This window comes from Tachysurus vachellii, chromosome 18 (assembly GCF_030014155.1).
Source record: "Tachysurus vachellii isolate PV-2020 chromosome 18, HZAU_Pvac_v1, whole genome shotgun sequence".
NCBI lineage: Eukaryota > Metazoa > Chordata > Actinopteri > Siluriformes > Bagridae > Tachysurus > Tachysurus vachellii.
The window spans coordinates 2,594,088-2,609,087 of record NC_083477.1 but is presented as its reverse complement, the minus strand read 5'-3'; the positions used below and the strand labels follow the sequence as shown (position 1 = coordinate 2,609,087).

General features: G+C 45.1%; 2 protein-coding genes across 5 annotated transcripts in view; one reads left to right on the top strand and one right to left on the bottom strand.

Moving 5' to 3' along the window:
* The window catches only part of abcc1 (ATP-binding cassette, sub-family C (CFTR/MRP), member 1), a 38,616-nt gene extending 31,713 nt beyond the window's left edge, over nucleotides 1-6,903 (top strand). For all 4 annotated transcript variants that reach the window (XM_060892495.1, XM_060892493.1, XM_060892494.1 and 1 more), the window contains 9 exons: nucleotides 1-172; nucleotides 444-643; nucleotides 1,172-1,298; nucleotides 1,548-1,649; nucleotides 1,862-2,008; nucleotides 2,096-2,254; nucleotides 2,369-2,535; nucleotides 2,719-2,913; nucleotides 4,183-6,903. The exon at nucleotides 1-172 is cut by the window's left edge and continues 139 nt beyond it. In XM_060892495.1, coding sequence (XP_060748478.1) covers nucleotides 1-172; nucleotides 444-643; nucleotides 1,172-1,298; nucleotides 1,548-1,649; nucleotides 1,862-2,008; nucleotides 2,096-2,254; nucleotides 2,369-2,535; nucleotides 2,719-2,913; nucleotides 4,183-4,291 — 1,378 coding nt within the window. In that variant the 3' untranslated portion in view covers nucleotides 4,292-6,903. The remainder of the gene's footprint in view (nucleotides 173-443; nucleotides 644-1,171; nucleotides 1,299-1,547; nucleotides 1,650-1,861; nucleotides 2,009-2,095; nucleotides 2,255-2,368; nucleotides 2,536-2,718; nucleotides 2,914-4,182) is intronic.
* Nucleotides 6,904-7,032: 129 nt separating this feature from the next.
* Nucleotides 7,033-15,000, bottom strand: part of LOC132861120 (multidrug resistance-associated protein 1-like) — a 40,497-nt gene continuing 32,529 nt past the window's right edge. Inside the window, exons 22-31 of the mRNA XM_060892496.1 lie at nucleotides 14,657-14,864; nucleotides 14,189-14,499; nucleotides 13,251-13,450; nucleotides 13,034-13,160; nucleotides 11,773-11,874; nucleotides 9,965-10,111; nucleotides 9,704-9,862; nucleotides 9,446-9,612; nucleotides 9,074-9,268; nucleotides 7,033-8,527 (exon numbers count right to left, since the gene is read on the bottom strand). Of these exons, the coding sequence (XP_060748479.1) occupies nucleotides 8,389-8,527; nucleotides 9,074-9,268; nucleotides 9,446-9,612; nucleotides 9,704-9,862; nucleotides 9,965-10,111; nucleotides 11,773-11,874; nucleotides 13,034-13,160; nucleotides 13,251-13,450; nucleotides 14,189-14,499; nucleotides 14,657-14,864 (1,755 nt within the window). The 3' untranslated portion in view covers nucleotides 7,033-8,388. The remainder of the gene's footprint in view (nucleotides 8,528-9,073; nucleotides 9,269-9,445; nucleotides 9,613-9,703; nucleotides 9,863-9,964; nucleotides 10,112-11,772; nucleotides 11,875-13,033; nucleotides 13,161-13,250; nucleotides 13,451-14,188; nucleotides 14,500-14,656; nucleotides 14,865-15,000) is intronic.

Below are 15,000 nucleotides of genomic sequence, written 5' to 3'. Positions count from 1 at the left end.
CAACCGCTTCTCCAAGGAGACGGACACCATCGACTCCGTGATCCCGAGCATCATCAAGATGTTCATGGGCTCCATGTTTAACGTTCTGGGGTCGTGCGCCGTCATCCTCATCGCCACTCCGTTTGTCGCTGCCATCATCCCTCCTCTTGGGATCTTCTACTTCTTTGTGCAGGTGTGACGCTGACGTTTAACCCGTGATATAATAATATCATAACCGTAATATCAGCTAATTATTGTAGCATGAAACAGGAACTTCCTGTGAAGAGTTTAAACATGCTGCCGTTATGGAACCCGCCAGAACTCACAACGATTTGGTCCTTTAGTGCCCCCTGCAGTTGATATAAGGAAATGACAGTTTTCTTAGCTTTATGTGTATCTTTAAGACAAAAAACTCCGTGTGTGTGTGCGCTCAAGTTGTTTTCTCGTGTGTGTGTGTGTGTCAGCGCTTCTACGTAGCCTCGTCTCGGCAGCTGAAGCGTCTGGAGTCGGTGAGCCGCTCTCCGGTGTACACACACTTCAACGAGACCCTTCTGGGTACGAGCGTGATCCGAGCCTTTGGAGTGCAGAACCGCTTCATCAGAGAGAGCGACAGCCGAGTGGATCACAACCAGAAAGCCTACTTCCCTAGCATTGTGGCTAATAGGTAGACATACACACACACACACCGAGCGATGGGCATCGTCTGAAGTGGAGTTTGTTGTGAAATACAAAATAATTTTATTAATGAATTATTATTTTTTTTTAATCGAACCCGGACTGCGGTAACGCGCAGGATCCTGCTGCCAGACCACCGGGAGGCCGTGTACACGCGCTGTCCTGTTGTCAAAGAATAAACATTAACAGAAGTATATTTACTCAGAAAAGGAAAACTTTCTATATGGTGACGATTTGAGATTCTGAACAATTGACCAAGGTCTAATCTCTTCTACCGAAACACGTGTTCAGATGAGACTCTGACGGATTCGATCTAAAATGGATCAGAAGTCTGTCAGTGGACGCTGTTATTAAAGAGATGGGAACAAAACCCTAAAATATCTACATGAGCTTCACTCAAATAGTCAATAATATAATTAGTAATGAAAGTTTAATAAATTAAAATAGAATTTGACTTTAACTTTTAGTTAAAGAAAGTGTGTGAATAGTGTGTGTGTGTGTGTGTGTGTGTGTGTAGGTGGTTAGCAGTGAGGCTGGAGTTTGTGGGGAACTGCATCGTGACGTTTGCTGCGTTTTTTGCCGTGATGGCCAGAGACAGCCTGAGTCCAGGCATCATGGGACTGTCCATCTCCTACGCCTTGCAGGTCTTAAACACACACACGATCAATGCTTTTATCCCCAAACGGCACATCGTGGTACTTTACTTATAGCCCAGAATTGTGGTGATGGAAAGGACAAATCTACACGACGTCAGTAGTTTAGTGAAACCGTTACCGCATCCGACAATTCAGGATGGATCGAACACTGTTGTGTACTGTGTTTGTACCGTGTTCATGTAGATACGGCTCGCTCTCCTAACTAACACGCCGCGTCTTTACGGCTCCCTCGTGCAGGTCACAGCGTCTCTTAACTGGTTGGTGAGAATGTCGTCGGAGATCGAGACCAACATCGTAGCTGTAGAGAAAGTAAAGGAGTACGAAGAAACCGAGAAGGAGGTAGGGGGGGTGTGTGTGTGTGTGTGTGTGTAACACGAGGTAGTGCTAAAAAAAAAAACCTGATTGTTAATGTTACATAAAATGCTTGGAATAATGAAATAAATAAACCAATAAAGCATTTAAACTTCTAGGGTTTTATGACTTTGTTGTTGTTGTTGTTGTTGTTTAGCGGTTTGTTGTGTATTGAACAGTCCTGTGTTTTTTTTTCTCAGGCGGAATGGAAACTGGAGAAAATCTCCGTTCCTGCTGGATGGCCCACCGTGGGTCACATCGAGATCCGGAATTTTGGTCTGAGGTACCGACAGGACCTGGAACTGGCCATCCATGACATCAACGTGGCCATCAAGGGAGGAGAGAAGGTGGGCTCCGTCCCAAACGGCACCGTTAGCTTCTATTACAGTTAACGTTAATTAAGACGAAGGTTAATCAAAACGTTTTAATTCCAGGTGGGAATTGTGGGTCGGACCGGAGCTGGGAAGTCGTCTCTAACTCTCGGGTTGTTCCGGATCATCGAGGCGGCTCAGGGAGAGATCTGTATCGATGGAGTGAACATCTCTGAGCTTGGCCTTCATGATCTGCGCTCTCGCATCACCATCATCCCACAGGTACACACACACACACACACACACACACACACACACACACACACACACACTCAGGTTTTATAACCTGTCCTGGGGTCTCTAATCGTTGTGTGTGTGTGTGTGCGTTCTGAGCAGGACCCGGTTCTGTTCTCCGGATCTCTGCGCATGAACCTGGACCCGTTCGATGGTTACTCTGATGAGGAGGTGTGGAAAGCTCTGGAACACGCTCATCTCAAACACTTCGTCTCAGGCCTTCAGGACAAACTGAACCACGAGTGTTCAGAGGGAGGAGAGAACCTCAGGTACTCCGACTGACTCGGGGTTCTCTGTGTCTCTGGACTCAACCAGTCTTTAAATAAAAACATTGTTGTGTTCCTGATATTGAGCTTTGTTCTGTTCCACACTCGGGTGTATGTTGGGTTTATAAACTGTGTGTGTGTGTGTGTGTGTGTGTGTGTGTGTGTGTGTGTGTGTGTATTAAACAGTCTGGGTCAGAGACAGCTGGTGTGTTTGGCTCGAGCTCTCCTCAGGAAGACAAAGATTTTGGTTCTGGATGAAGCCACAGCGGCTGTGGACGTGGAGACGGACGAACTGATCCAGTCCACCATCCGCACACAGTTCGAGGAGTGTACAGTGCTGACCATCGCTCACCGCCTCAACACCATCATGGACTACACACGGTACACACACACACACACCCTCAACACCATCATGGACTACACACGGTACACACACACACACACCCTCAACACCATCATGGACTACACACGGTACACACACACCCTCAACACCATCATGGACTACACACGGTACACACACACACGGCCTCAACACCATCATGGTCTACACACGGTACACACACACACCCTCATCACCATCATGGACTACACACGGTACACACACACACACACACACACACACGGCCTCAACACCATCATGGACTACACACGGTACACACACACCCTCAACACCATCATGGTCTACACACACACACACACACACACACACACACACACACACATCCTCAACACCATCATGGACTACACACGGTACACACACACACACGGCCTCAACACCATCATGGACTACACACGGTACACACACACCCTCAACACCATCATGGACTACACACGGTACACACACACACCCTCAACACCATCATGGACTACACATGGTACACACACACACACACACGGCCTCAACACCATCATGGACTACACACGGTACACACACGGCCTCAACACCATCATGGACTACACACGGTACACACACACGGCCTCAACACCATCATGGACTACACACGGTACACACACACACACACACACACAGCCTCAACACCATCATGGACTACACACACACACACACGGCCTCAACACCATCATGGACTACACACGGTACACACACACACACACGGCCTCAACACCATCATGGACTACACACGGTACACACACACACACACACACGGCCTCAACACCATCATGGACTACACACGGTACACACACGGCCTCAACACCATCATGGACTACACATGGTACACACACACACCCTCAACACCATCATGGACTACACACGGTACACACACACACCCTCAACACCATCATGGACTACACACGGTACACACACACACACAGCCTCAACACCACCATGGACTACACATGGTACACACACACACACCCTCAACACCATCATGGACTACACACACACACACACACACAGCCTCAACACCATCATGGACTACACACATCTCTGGTCCTTTGTATATTATATATACACACACATTGTATATAAAATATAAACCCTGATGGTGTTGAGCCAAACACACACTCAACACAATTGTGGATACACAATAGCATACATGGTATACACACACACACACACATACACATACACACCCTCTGCCTCAACATTATCATGGACTGTACACAATATTTTGTCTTTTGTGTGCGCAGTGTGCTGGTTCTAGATAAAGGTCAGATGGTGGAGTTCGATTCTCCGTCCAGTCTCATCGCACAGCGGGGGATCTTCTACAAAATGGCCAAAGACTCGGGTTTGGTCTGATTTAAAACCAACGAGAGGAAAAGCAGCAGCACTCTTTCTGCCACGGTCACTCCAAAGCCCACTTCAGTCACTCGGCTCTTTACCGTCTGGAACCAGCGGTCCGGCGTAGAGCACAAGTAGAACACACATCTCACTTCAGAACCCACCGTTCATTCTAGAACACAGCCTTTTCCTTCCGGAAGCCACCGTCCGTTCTAGAGCACAGCTGTCACTCCGGGAGGCCCCGATCCATTTTAGAACACTGCACTGACCCCAGAATAAACTGCCCTTTGTAGAACACAGCTGTGGGCGGAGCCTGTGGGCGGAGCCTGGGGACAGATGATCTGTAACAAACGCTCTCTTTTCAAGCTGTTATTTAGCGTCGTTATTTTGCCGGGGGTTAAAGAGAAAGACTCGACTTTCACACCAAAAAATATATACGTTTATTTAGTCAGATTTTATTTTTGAAATACAAAAAGAGAATATTAGTTCAGTTTAATTTATAAATCGACATTTCTGTTTTCTTTCACAACTGTGTGTGTGTGTCTTTAATGCGTTAAAGGTGTGTTGTGCGGTCCGATCAAGCTTTGGAACACAACCAGGCCTTCTTCACTCAGCCCAGTGACATGCTGGCTCTAATCCCTGAATATCATCATCTCACACACACACACACACACACACACACACACACTTTGAGGAGGTGAAGCAGTAATAAAGAATACTGAGCAGGAGATAAATACAATAAATATAGAATAATTATAATAAATCGAAATCTCTGCATTATCTAATATACATTAAGTTGCCATTTATGAACAAAACTGCAATAAGACATGAAAGTGGGACGATGTGATGCGGTGCGTTTCACTAACACCGCGTTCACACCAGCACGCTAGACAAGGCGAACACAACCGAAGAAAGTGAACGAAGCACTTAATCAAATGTAATTATGGTGTCAAGCAAAAAAAAAAAAAAAAATTCACATCGTATACTTAAAAAAATTGAGTTCTGCTGTTTGGTGTTGAACAGACAACATGAGAGCTGTGCCACGTCCTCAGGAGACGAACCTGGTGTCTGATGTATTCGATCATATTTCAGTGGTTGATGGCGTTTGTTCATACGTCTTGTCATCTTTTACACGACACATCAATTTATTTATTTATTCTTTTTTTTTTTTTTGATGTCTGAGTAAAACAGACGTACGCTCAGGTCACGTGACGTACCGGCACAATTCGCCACATCATCACCGTGTCTGTCTGACACCGATATGTACTTTTATTTATGGTTTATCTAAATGCAGTTGGAGGAAAACAGAACTTTTATCACGATGAATGTAAAGTTTCGTATCGTTACGTCCGTCGGCCAGTTTATCGCGGGTCACTGCACTTTGCCAGAGTTTGTTATTTTTTTTTTCTTTTTTCCTCCTCATTTCCCCAAAACAATACAGAATATTAGACCTCATTGTGTTGCCTTCTGACTATCCAGGCTATTTACTCCTGAACGGTGAGAGAGGAGGAGGAGGAGGATGATGATGATCTCGATCTCATCGTAAACCAGTTTGTTCAAAATTACAATCTAATTGAATTCAACTTGTTTTTTTTTTGTTTTGTTTTTAATTATTATTTTTATAAACTAACTGACGGCACATAATGAATCTCAGGCTGTGTAACTAAACACATGAAACTAATTATACTATGATTCATGTCTAATCTTCTCACTCAGCAATTAACAACTATCAGTTTTTTTTTTAAATCATTTGTGGCCACCGAATCCTCTACGCTGTGGCTCTGCCTTATTAAAGATGATCCCTGTCACCTCCGTGGAGCTTCGTGTTGAATATAGACGTTATTATGGGGCTCTCTGCTCTCTCTACTTTGTTCTGTTTGTTTTTTGCTGCTCTCACTTTTTTTTCTATGCAAGTTTGATTTTGTAGGAAAAGACTCTGTTACAGCTCAATGTCTGTATAAATATATCCAGGGCTGGTCTTTATTTTTAATATCACTCTACCTGCTGAGGGGTGTGTGTGTGTATGTGTGTGCGCGTCTGACTGTCTGTGTGCGTGTGTGTGTGTCTGACTGACTGTGTGTGTGTGACTGAGTGTGTGTGTCTGACTGACTGTGTGTGTCTGACTGACTGTGTGTGTGACTGACTGTGTGTGTGTGTGTGTCTGTGTGTGACTGACTGACTGTGTGTGCATCTGAATGTGTGTCTGACTGTGTGTCTGACTGACTGTGTGTGTGTGTCTGACTGACTGTGTGTGTGTGACTGACTGTGTGTGTGTGTCTGTGTGTGACTGACTGACTGTGTGTGTGTGACTGACTGTGTGTGTGTGTGTGTGTCTGTGTGTGACTGACTGACTGTGTGTGCATCTGAATGCGTGTCTGACTGTGTGTCTGACTGTGTGCGTGCGTGTGTGTGTGTGTTCTAGCTGAACGTACCAAACACGTCCTTTTATCGTCAGTCTGAAGTTTGTTACCAAACTTTTTCTCTTCAAAGCCACATTTGTTTGTTACTTATTTATAGTGTGTTTGTTCTGTATGTTTGTGTTATTATTTGTAATACACATGCACTAGTTTTGAAGTGTGCTTTATTTCATGAAAATACAATTTAGAAAAAATAAATAAATTGTTTTGTAACCATTTTTGTGAAATTTGCTAATTTCAGGAACAATTTGCATTGTATTTGATCTGGAAAGAGATTCCATTAATAATAATTATTAATAATAATAATAATATTATTATTATTATTATTATTATTATTGTCAGTGAATTTTTTGAGCCGTTTCATGAAGCCATAATGTTAAGCTATGGAACAAAACCTTTTTTGTTCCATATCAGACCCGTGATTTGTGTTTGCTATAAAGTTACAAAGGCTTTATAAACTGAAACCTGTGTGTGTGTGTGTGTGTGTGTGTGTCTGTCTCCGTGTGTCTGTCTGTCTCTGTGTCTCGCTGTGTGTGCCTGTGTGTGTGTGTCTGTCTGTGTGTCTGTCTGTCTCTGTCTCGCTGTGTGTGTGTCTTGTGTGTCTCGTTGTGTGTCTGTCTCTGAGTCTCCTGCTGTGTGTGTGTCTGTGTGTCTCCTGCTGTGTGTGTGTGTCTGTCTCTGTGTCTCGTGCTGTGTGTGTGTCTCGTGCTGTGTGTGTGTCTCGTGCTGTGTGTGTCTCCTGCTGTGTGTGTGTCTGTCTGTGTGTCTCGTGCTGTGTGTGTCTCTTGCTGTGTGTGTGTCTGTCTCTGTGTCTCCTGCTGTGTGTGTGTCTGTCTGTGTCTCGTGCTGTGTGTGTGTCTCGTGCTGTGTGTGTGTCTCGTGCTGTGTGTGTCTCCTGCTGTGTGTGTCTGTCTGTGTGTCTCGTGCTGTGTGTGTCTCTTGCTGTGTGTGTGTCTGTCTCTGTGTCTCCTGCTGTGTGTGTCTGTCTCTGTGTCTCCTGCTGTGTGTGTGTGTCTGTCTCTGTGTCTCCTGCTGTGTGTTTTTGTCTGTGTCTCCTGCTGTGTGTGTCTGTCTCTGTGTCTCCTGCTGTGTGTGTGTCTGTGTCTCCTGCTGTGTGTGTGTGTGTGTGTGGAGTCTTCATGAAGACGCTTTTATTTGCTTTTTTTTTTTAAATGACAACTTTTTTCCATTTTCCTATAAATATGTCAAAAAAATGCAAATATATAAATCCATTACATAACATTCAGTACTGCTGACTTCCTAATCACTAAAATACAAACACACTGCTGCTATAAACACTTAATAAACACTTAATAAACACTTTATAAATAAATCCCTCCTTTTGTTCTGTAGAATTTAATTCCAGACACCGAGGTGAAGAAAAGTCAAGTCATAAATGGAATGTAGATCGTGGAGGAATTTCATCACTCTGTATCTGATTAGAAGCAAACTTTGTGTTCCTGTTGAGCCGGAGGAGGACGAGGAAGAGGAGGAGGAATGGAGATGAAGATTATAGAATAGTGAGAGTATGAATGAGAGAGAGAGAGAGACGAACACATTAATAAATGTTAACACTGTTCATGAGGACCTTCATCTATAAAACATTTTTGCAACAAAAACGTTCTAGAAGCTTCTGTCCTGCAGATCTTCTTCCTTCAGGAGCTGATCATGATGCCTGTTCCTGCCAAGCACAGCTGATCATGAGGATGATGATGATGATGATGAAGTCCACACTAGCCCTGCCTCCTGACACATGTTGTAGAAGAGGCCTCTCTGTGACAGCAGGTTAGAGGGAGAGTCCATTTCTATGATCGACCCACGTTCCATTACTAACACTCTGTAGGAAACATCACAGTGTTAAGGAACTGTGTGTAGTCCATGTTAAGGAACATGTAGTCCATGATGGTGTTAAGGCTGTGTACTGTGTGTAGTCCATGATGGTGTTGGGGGTGTGTGTGTGTGTACTGTGTGTAGTCCATGATGGTGTTGAGGGTGTGTGTGTACCGTGTGTAGTCCATGATGGTGTTGAGGGGGTGTGTGTGTGTACCGTGTGTAGTCCATGATGGTGTTGAGTGGGTGTGTGTGTGTGTACCGTGTGTAGTCCATGATGGTGTTGAGGGTGGTGGTGGTGTGTGTGTGTGTGTACCGTGTGTAGTCCATGATGGTGTTGAGGGTGTGTGTACCGTGTGTAGTCCATGATGGTGTTGAGGGTGTGTGTGTGTGTACCGTGTGTAGTCCATGATGGTGTTGAGGCCGTGTGTAGTCCATGATGGTGTTGAGGCCGTGTGTGTACCGTGTGTAGTCCATGATGGTGTTGAGGCCGTGTGTGTGTGTGTACCGTGTGTAGTCCATGATGGTGTTGAGGGTGTGTGTGTGTGTGTACCGTGTGTAGTCCATGATGGTGTTGAGGCGGTGAGCGATGGTCAGCACTGTACACTCCTCGAACTGTGTGCGGATGGTGGACTGGATCAGTTCGTCCGTCTCCACGTCCACAGCCGCTGTGGCTTCATCCAGAACCAAAATCTTTGTCTTCCTGAGGAGAGCTCGAGCCAAACACACCAGCTGTCTCTGACCCAGACTGTTTAATACACACACACACACACACACACACACACACACACACACACAGTTTATAAACCCAACATACACCTGAGTGTGGAACAGAACAAAGCTCAATATCAGGAACACAACAATGTTTTTATTTAAAGACTGGTTGAGTCCAGAGACACCGAGAACCCCGAGTCAGTCGGAGTACCTGAGGTTCTCTCCTCCCTCTGAACACTCGTGGTTCAGTTTGTCCTGAAGGCCTGAGACGAAGTGTTTGAGATGAGCGTGTTCCAGAGCTTTCCACACCTCCTCATCAGAGTAACCATCGAACGGGTCCAGGTTCATGCGCAGAGATCCAGAGAACAGAACCGGGTCCTGCTCAGAACGCACACACACCATGAATAAACAATAAAGGTGTGTGAGACTAGAAAAACTGTGTGCGTGTGTGTGTTTGTGTAGCTCGTACCTGTGGGATGATGGTGATGCGAGATCGGAGGTCATGGAGTCCAATCTCAGCGATGTTCACTCCGTCTATGTAGATCTCTCCCTTTGCTGCTTCGAGGATCCTGAAGATTCCGAGCGCGAGAGACGATTTTCCTGCTCCGGTTCGACCCACGATCCCAATCTGAGACACCATTAAACTATCACTATTGATCCTAAATCTCACTCACTCACTCACTCACTCACTCACTCTCAGCCCTCAGAGGATGTTGATTATAATGTTTACCTTTTCTTTCTCCTGGATGCTGAGTGTGATCTCCTTTAAAGCCCAGTCCAGACCTTTTCTGTACTGCAGTCCATACTGGTCAAACGTAATGCTTCCTGTTCGTGGCCAGTGAGATGGCAGAGGCAGGTTCTCTATAGACCAAGCTGCCTGTGAGATGAAGTCATAATCAGCTACGGAACATAATATCTAGGGCTGTAACCAATAATACATAAAATGATACAATAATTAGAACGAAAGACAAAACATCATGAAATATGGCTTTTTTTTTAACTTTCGTGTGAACATAAACACGTGATGCTGCGTGAGCCGTTCATTTGTTCATCCTTAGTATCGGGTTGCCAGATTTACTTTTACAGCATTTTTGTACAACTGAGCAATTGAGGGTTAAGGGCCTTGCTCAGGGGCCCAACAGTGGCAGCTTGGTGGACCTGGGATCAAACTCACAACCTTCTGATTGTTAGCCCAACAACTTAACCGCTAGGCTACCACATGCAAAATGATTTACTTTTCCAGCAGGACTTCCAGCAGCCCCTAGTAGCCCCAGCGGCCCCTAGTAGCCCCAGCAGCCCCTGTCTCTAGTGCCAGAACGTCTCAGAACCGGTTTGGTGTTCGTGGTATTACTGTAGACCCTACAGAGAACCTACGCCGCATTGTCAAGAGGGAGACAAGGGACACCAGACCACACAATACAGATGAGCTGAAGGCTGCTATCTAAGCTACATCAGGTTTCCTTTACACCTCAGCGGTGTCTCAGGCCGATGGCCTCCATGTTACGCCGCTTTGACGCAGTAATTAGCGCAAAAGAAGAAGAAGAACCGAGAATAGAAGCCTTTATTATCACCACATATACATTACAGCACAGTGGAATTCTTTTCTTCACATACCCCAACTGAGGAGGTTGGGGTCAGAGTGCAGGGGCAGCTATGATAAAGCGCCCCTGTAGCAGGGAGGGTTGAGGGCCTTTCTCAAGGGCCCAGCAGTGGCAGCTTGGCTGTGCTGGGCCTTGAACCCCAATTAACAACCCAGAGCCTTAAAACCAGTTGTGCCACCACTGTTCCAAAAGGAGCTACAACCAAATATGAACTGCATAAGTGAAGATATTTACTCAGATGTTTGACTTTTCCTCCATTATAAATCATTCCTGTGATTATCTTATGAAAGTTAAGTTACCAGTTTTTTTTCCTATAAGTTCTCACTCACTCATCTTCTACCGCTTATCCGAACTACCTCGGGTCACAGGGAGCCTGTGCCTATCTCAGGCATCATCGGGCATCAAGGCAGGATACACCCTGGACGGAGTGCCAACCCATCACAGGGCACACACACACACACTACGGACAATTGTCCAGAGATGCCAATTAACCTACCATGCATGTCTTTGGACCGGGGGAGGAAACTGGAGTACCCGGAGGAAACCACAGACCCCAGGGGAGAACATGCAAACTCCACACACACAAGGTGGAGGCGGGAATCGAACCCCCAACCCTGGAGGTGTGAGGCGAACGTGCTAACCACTAAGCCACCGTGACCCCCTTCCCATAAGTTATAAGCTATAAAATATTTCAGTTCATGTGTAATAAATCTTAAATATTTGAAAGTTTCAATGTTTGATTTAAATTGTTTGGGGAAAAATGTTTGTTTCCTTGATATACAGTATAAATGAGTTATTTAGCTGCACCACGGCTTCACTTCGCCGTTTAAACGCAAACGTCGCGTACTTTTTCCGATGCGTACGTGAAGAAGGCTGCGGTTTAGCCAACGTTGTGTAACCGAGATCGAGGAAATCCACAGAATTTTTGAGACTCTACCTCTCTTGGTGTGTCTGTGTATTCTTTCACTCTCTCTACTGACACGATGTTGTTTTCCACGTCTGTCCAGGCGCGTACGATCCAGCTCAGGATGCCTGTCACCTGCACGAACACAACCGTAAATCATACACACGTCGATCCTGACGAGTAAATGATGTGAGATCGTTTTGTGTTGAGTTTTTAATAATAATAATAATAATGATGATGATCATAATAATAATAATAATAATAATAATAACCTTTCTTTTCTATAGCGCCTTTAAAAGAACATCTCAAAGCGCTTTACAAAAGCAAAATAAAAACAACAAAAATGCACCACATAATATTAAAGATTAAAATTAAAGCAACAAAAATAGACTATAAAATAAGCACTATGTAAAATTACAACTAGTCAAATTAAAAGCTATCCTAAAAAAATAAGTTTTAAGCAGAGATTTAAAAGTGCCAAGAGATGTTGCTTGCCTTCTCTCAGTTGGTAATGAATTCCACAGTTTTGGAGCTAGTGAAGAGAAAGCCCTGATCTCCCGTCGATTGTAAACGAGTTAAAGGAACAGTTAAAAGACCGGTTTCAGAAGAACGAAGGTTACGAGATGGAATATAAGGAATTAAAAAATCAGTCAGATATCGAGGAGCTAACCCGTGTAAGGCTAAACCTAACGGGGAGCCAGTGCAAGGACTCCAGAACGGGAGTAATGTGATCTTTTAACTTTGTTCTAGTAAGTATTCTCGCTGCCGAATTTTGCACTACCTGTAATTTATTTAAGGTAGCTTTAGACACCGCAGCCAACAAGGCACTGCAGTAATCAATACGGGAAAACACAAACGTGTCGATCAGTCTCTCAGCAACACAAAATGACAGCATTGGACGCAATCTGACAATATTTCTGAGATGGAAGAACGAAGTTTTAACCGTATTTTGGATATTTGGCTCAAACGTTGTCCTCGCGGGAGAAATAAATAGTGAACTTTAACAGTGGTTATTAGCAAACTCCATGAAAGTGAGAAATAAAAACACTTATTAAAGTGCAGCTAGAGGAAAATAATCAGTGATGTAGGTTTACTGTTATCATCATCATCATCATCATCATCATCATCCTCTTACACCACAGCAGTTCAATCTATTATTATTTTTTCAATGAAAGAAGGAAATCTGTTTATAGTTGCTTTAAATCTCTCGCAGCTTTTGTAGCCGTTGAAGAGCTGCAGTAATTCTGTAACAGTGATGCTGTGACTTTTCTGACTTTTCCCGTGTCTTTCCTACCTGGAGAGAGTGAGACACGGCCAAGCCGACGATCCCGGGACTCAGAGATTCTCTTTCCCTCACGGATAGGATCGCAGCCGCCAGGACCAACAGGTTCCCCAGAAACTCTAGATTGACAGCAAGCCATCTAGACAAACCAGAGCACTAGTCGTGTCAGCTTACGGTTAAACAGGATTCGATACTCATCTGTTCCTCTTCGACACATTTGAAGTCTGACCTGGTGGCGACGAATCTGGGGAAATAGGAGGTTTGGTTGTGATCCACCCTGCTGTTAGCCTGTAAGATAAACCTGTGCTGTTCTGCAAACGCCCTGATCACACTCGCTCCCTGCACCGTCTCGTTGAAGTGTGTGTAGATGGGCGAGCGGCTCACCGACTCCAGACGCCGGAGCTGGCAGGATGTCGCAACGTAGAAGCTCTAAAAATTGATATATAGAGAAAGAAAGCGAGTTTGTACCTTGTAGGTGGTGAGTAATTATTATTCAATCATTTATATATATTTAACATTTTGACATTCAGCTTTGACAAATAGCGCAGCTACAAATCACAGATTTATAGAAATATCCCTGTTTTAACAGGTTACCGTTTCTATAGTAACGACTCGATCGCAGGGATTCGTACAGCAGACGTTCAAGTTTATCTCTCACACATTCATTCATCTTCTACCGCTTATCCGAACTACCTCGGGTCACGGGGAGCCTGTGCCTATCTCAGGCGTCATCGGGCATCAAGGCAGGATACACCCTGGACGGAGTGCCAACCCATCACAGGGCACACACACACACACACACTCTCATTCACTCACACACTCACACACTACAGACAATTTTCCAGAGATGCCAATCAACCTACCATGCATGTCTTTGGACCGGTGGAGGAAACCGGAGTACCCGGAGGAAACCCCCGAGGCACGGGGAGAACATGCAAACTCCACACACACAAGGTGGAGGCGGGAATCGAACTCTCAACCCTGGAGGTGTGAGGCGAACGTGCTAACCACTAAGCCCCCCTTCAAATTTATCTGATGCTAATAAAACGAATAAAATTCAGCTGAATCATAAGTATTGTTATGCTAAAGTTTTCTGGAAGGAGACTTTTATTTAACATTTAATGTAAGGAGTCTCCAGTGTCAGCGCTTCAGACACATGTCCCGAACCTGGATGAAGACGTAGAATAGAGCGAGAGGAAGAATGACGACTCCGGCGAAGGGCGTGGCCATGAGCACGATGATGCAGACCTCCAGCAGCTTGAACACGTATCCCAGCATCATCTTAAAGGCTTCGGGGATCATGCAGTCGATGGCGTCGACCTCCTTGGAGAAGCGGTTGAGCAGGTTTCCGCTCGGCGTGCTCTCGAAGAACGACATGTGCGAGCGCAGGACGCTACGCAGGAGGTCCAGGTGAAGATGGCGAGAAGCGATGATGCCTCCTAGAGAGATGGCTACGGTGGTGGCGAAGATGGCGATCCCTGGAATGGAATGAACACAGAGTTAATGTACAATATACATAAATGAACATTATAAAGTTTCAGTGTGATGACAGCAGAGTATGATGTGATGATCTGCCTTAGATGTTATATATTAAACCTGTAATATATATTTTCAGAAGCGTTCAGCCTCACGCACCCTGAGCGAAGCCGAGAGCCCCGAACACGGCCAGCTTTACGTCCGTTTTGTTCTGATATCCGATGATTACGAGATCGTCAGCCCAAATCTGCAGCCAGTAATTATATCCGAGCGACGCAGCCTGCTGAAAGGCATAGAGGAAGATGACGGGGATGATGAAGGCCAGGCCGATGGTCCTGAAATACACCCTGTACATCTCCAGCTTCACCTGGAGGAAAGAGATTGAGGGATTTGGTGCACAAAGAGCTGCGTATGTGGCAATGTGGAGTTAAAACTAACAATAATTCAGAATAGTGAAGTGTGCCATTTAAATGAACTCTACAGTAGGCATGTAAACTCCCTGT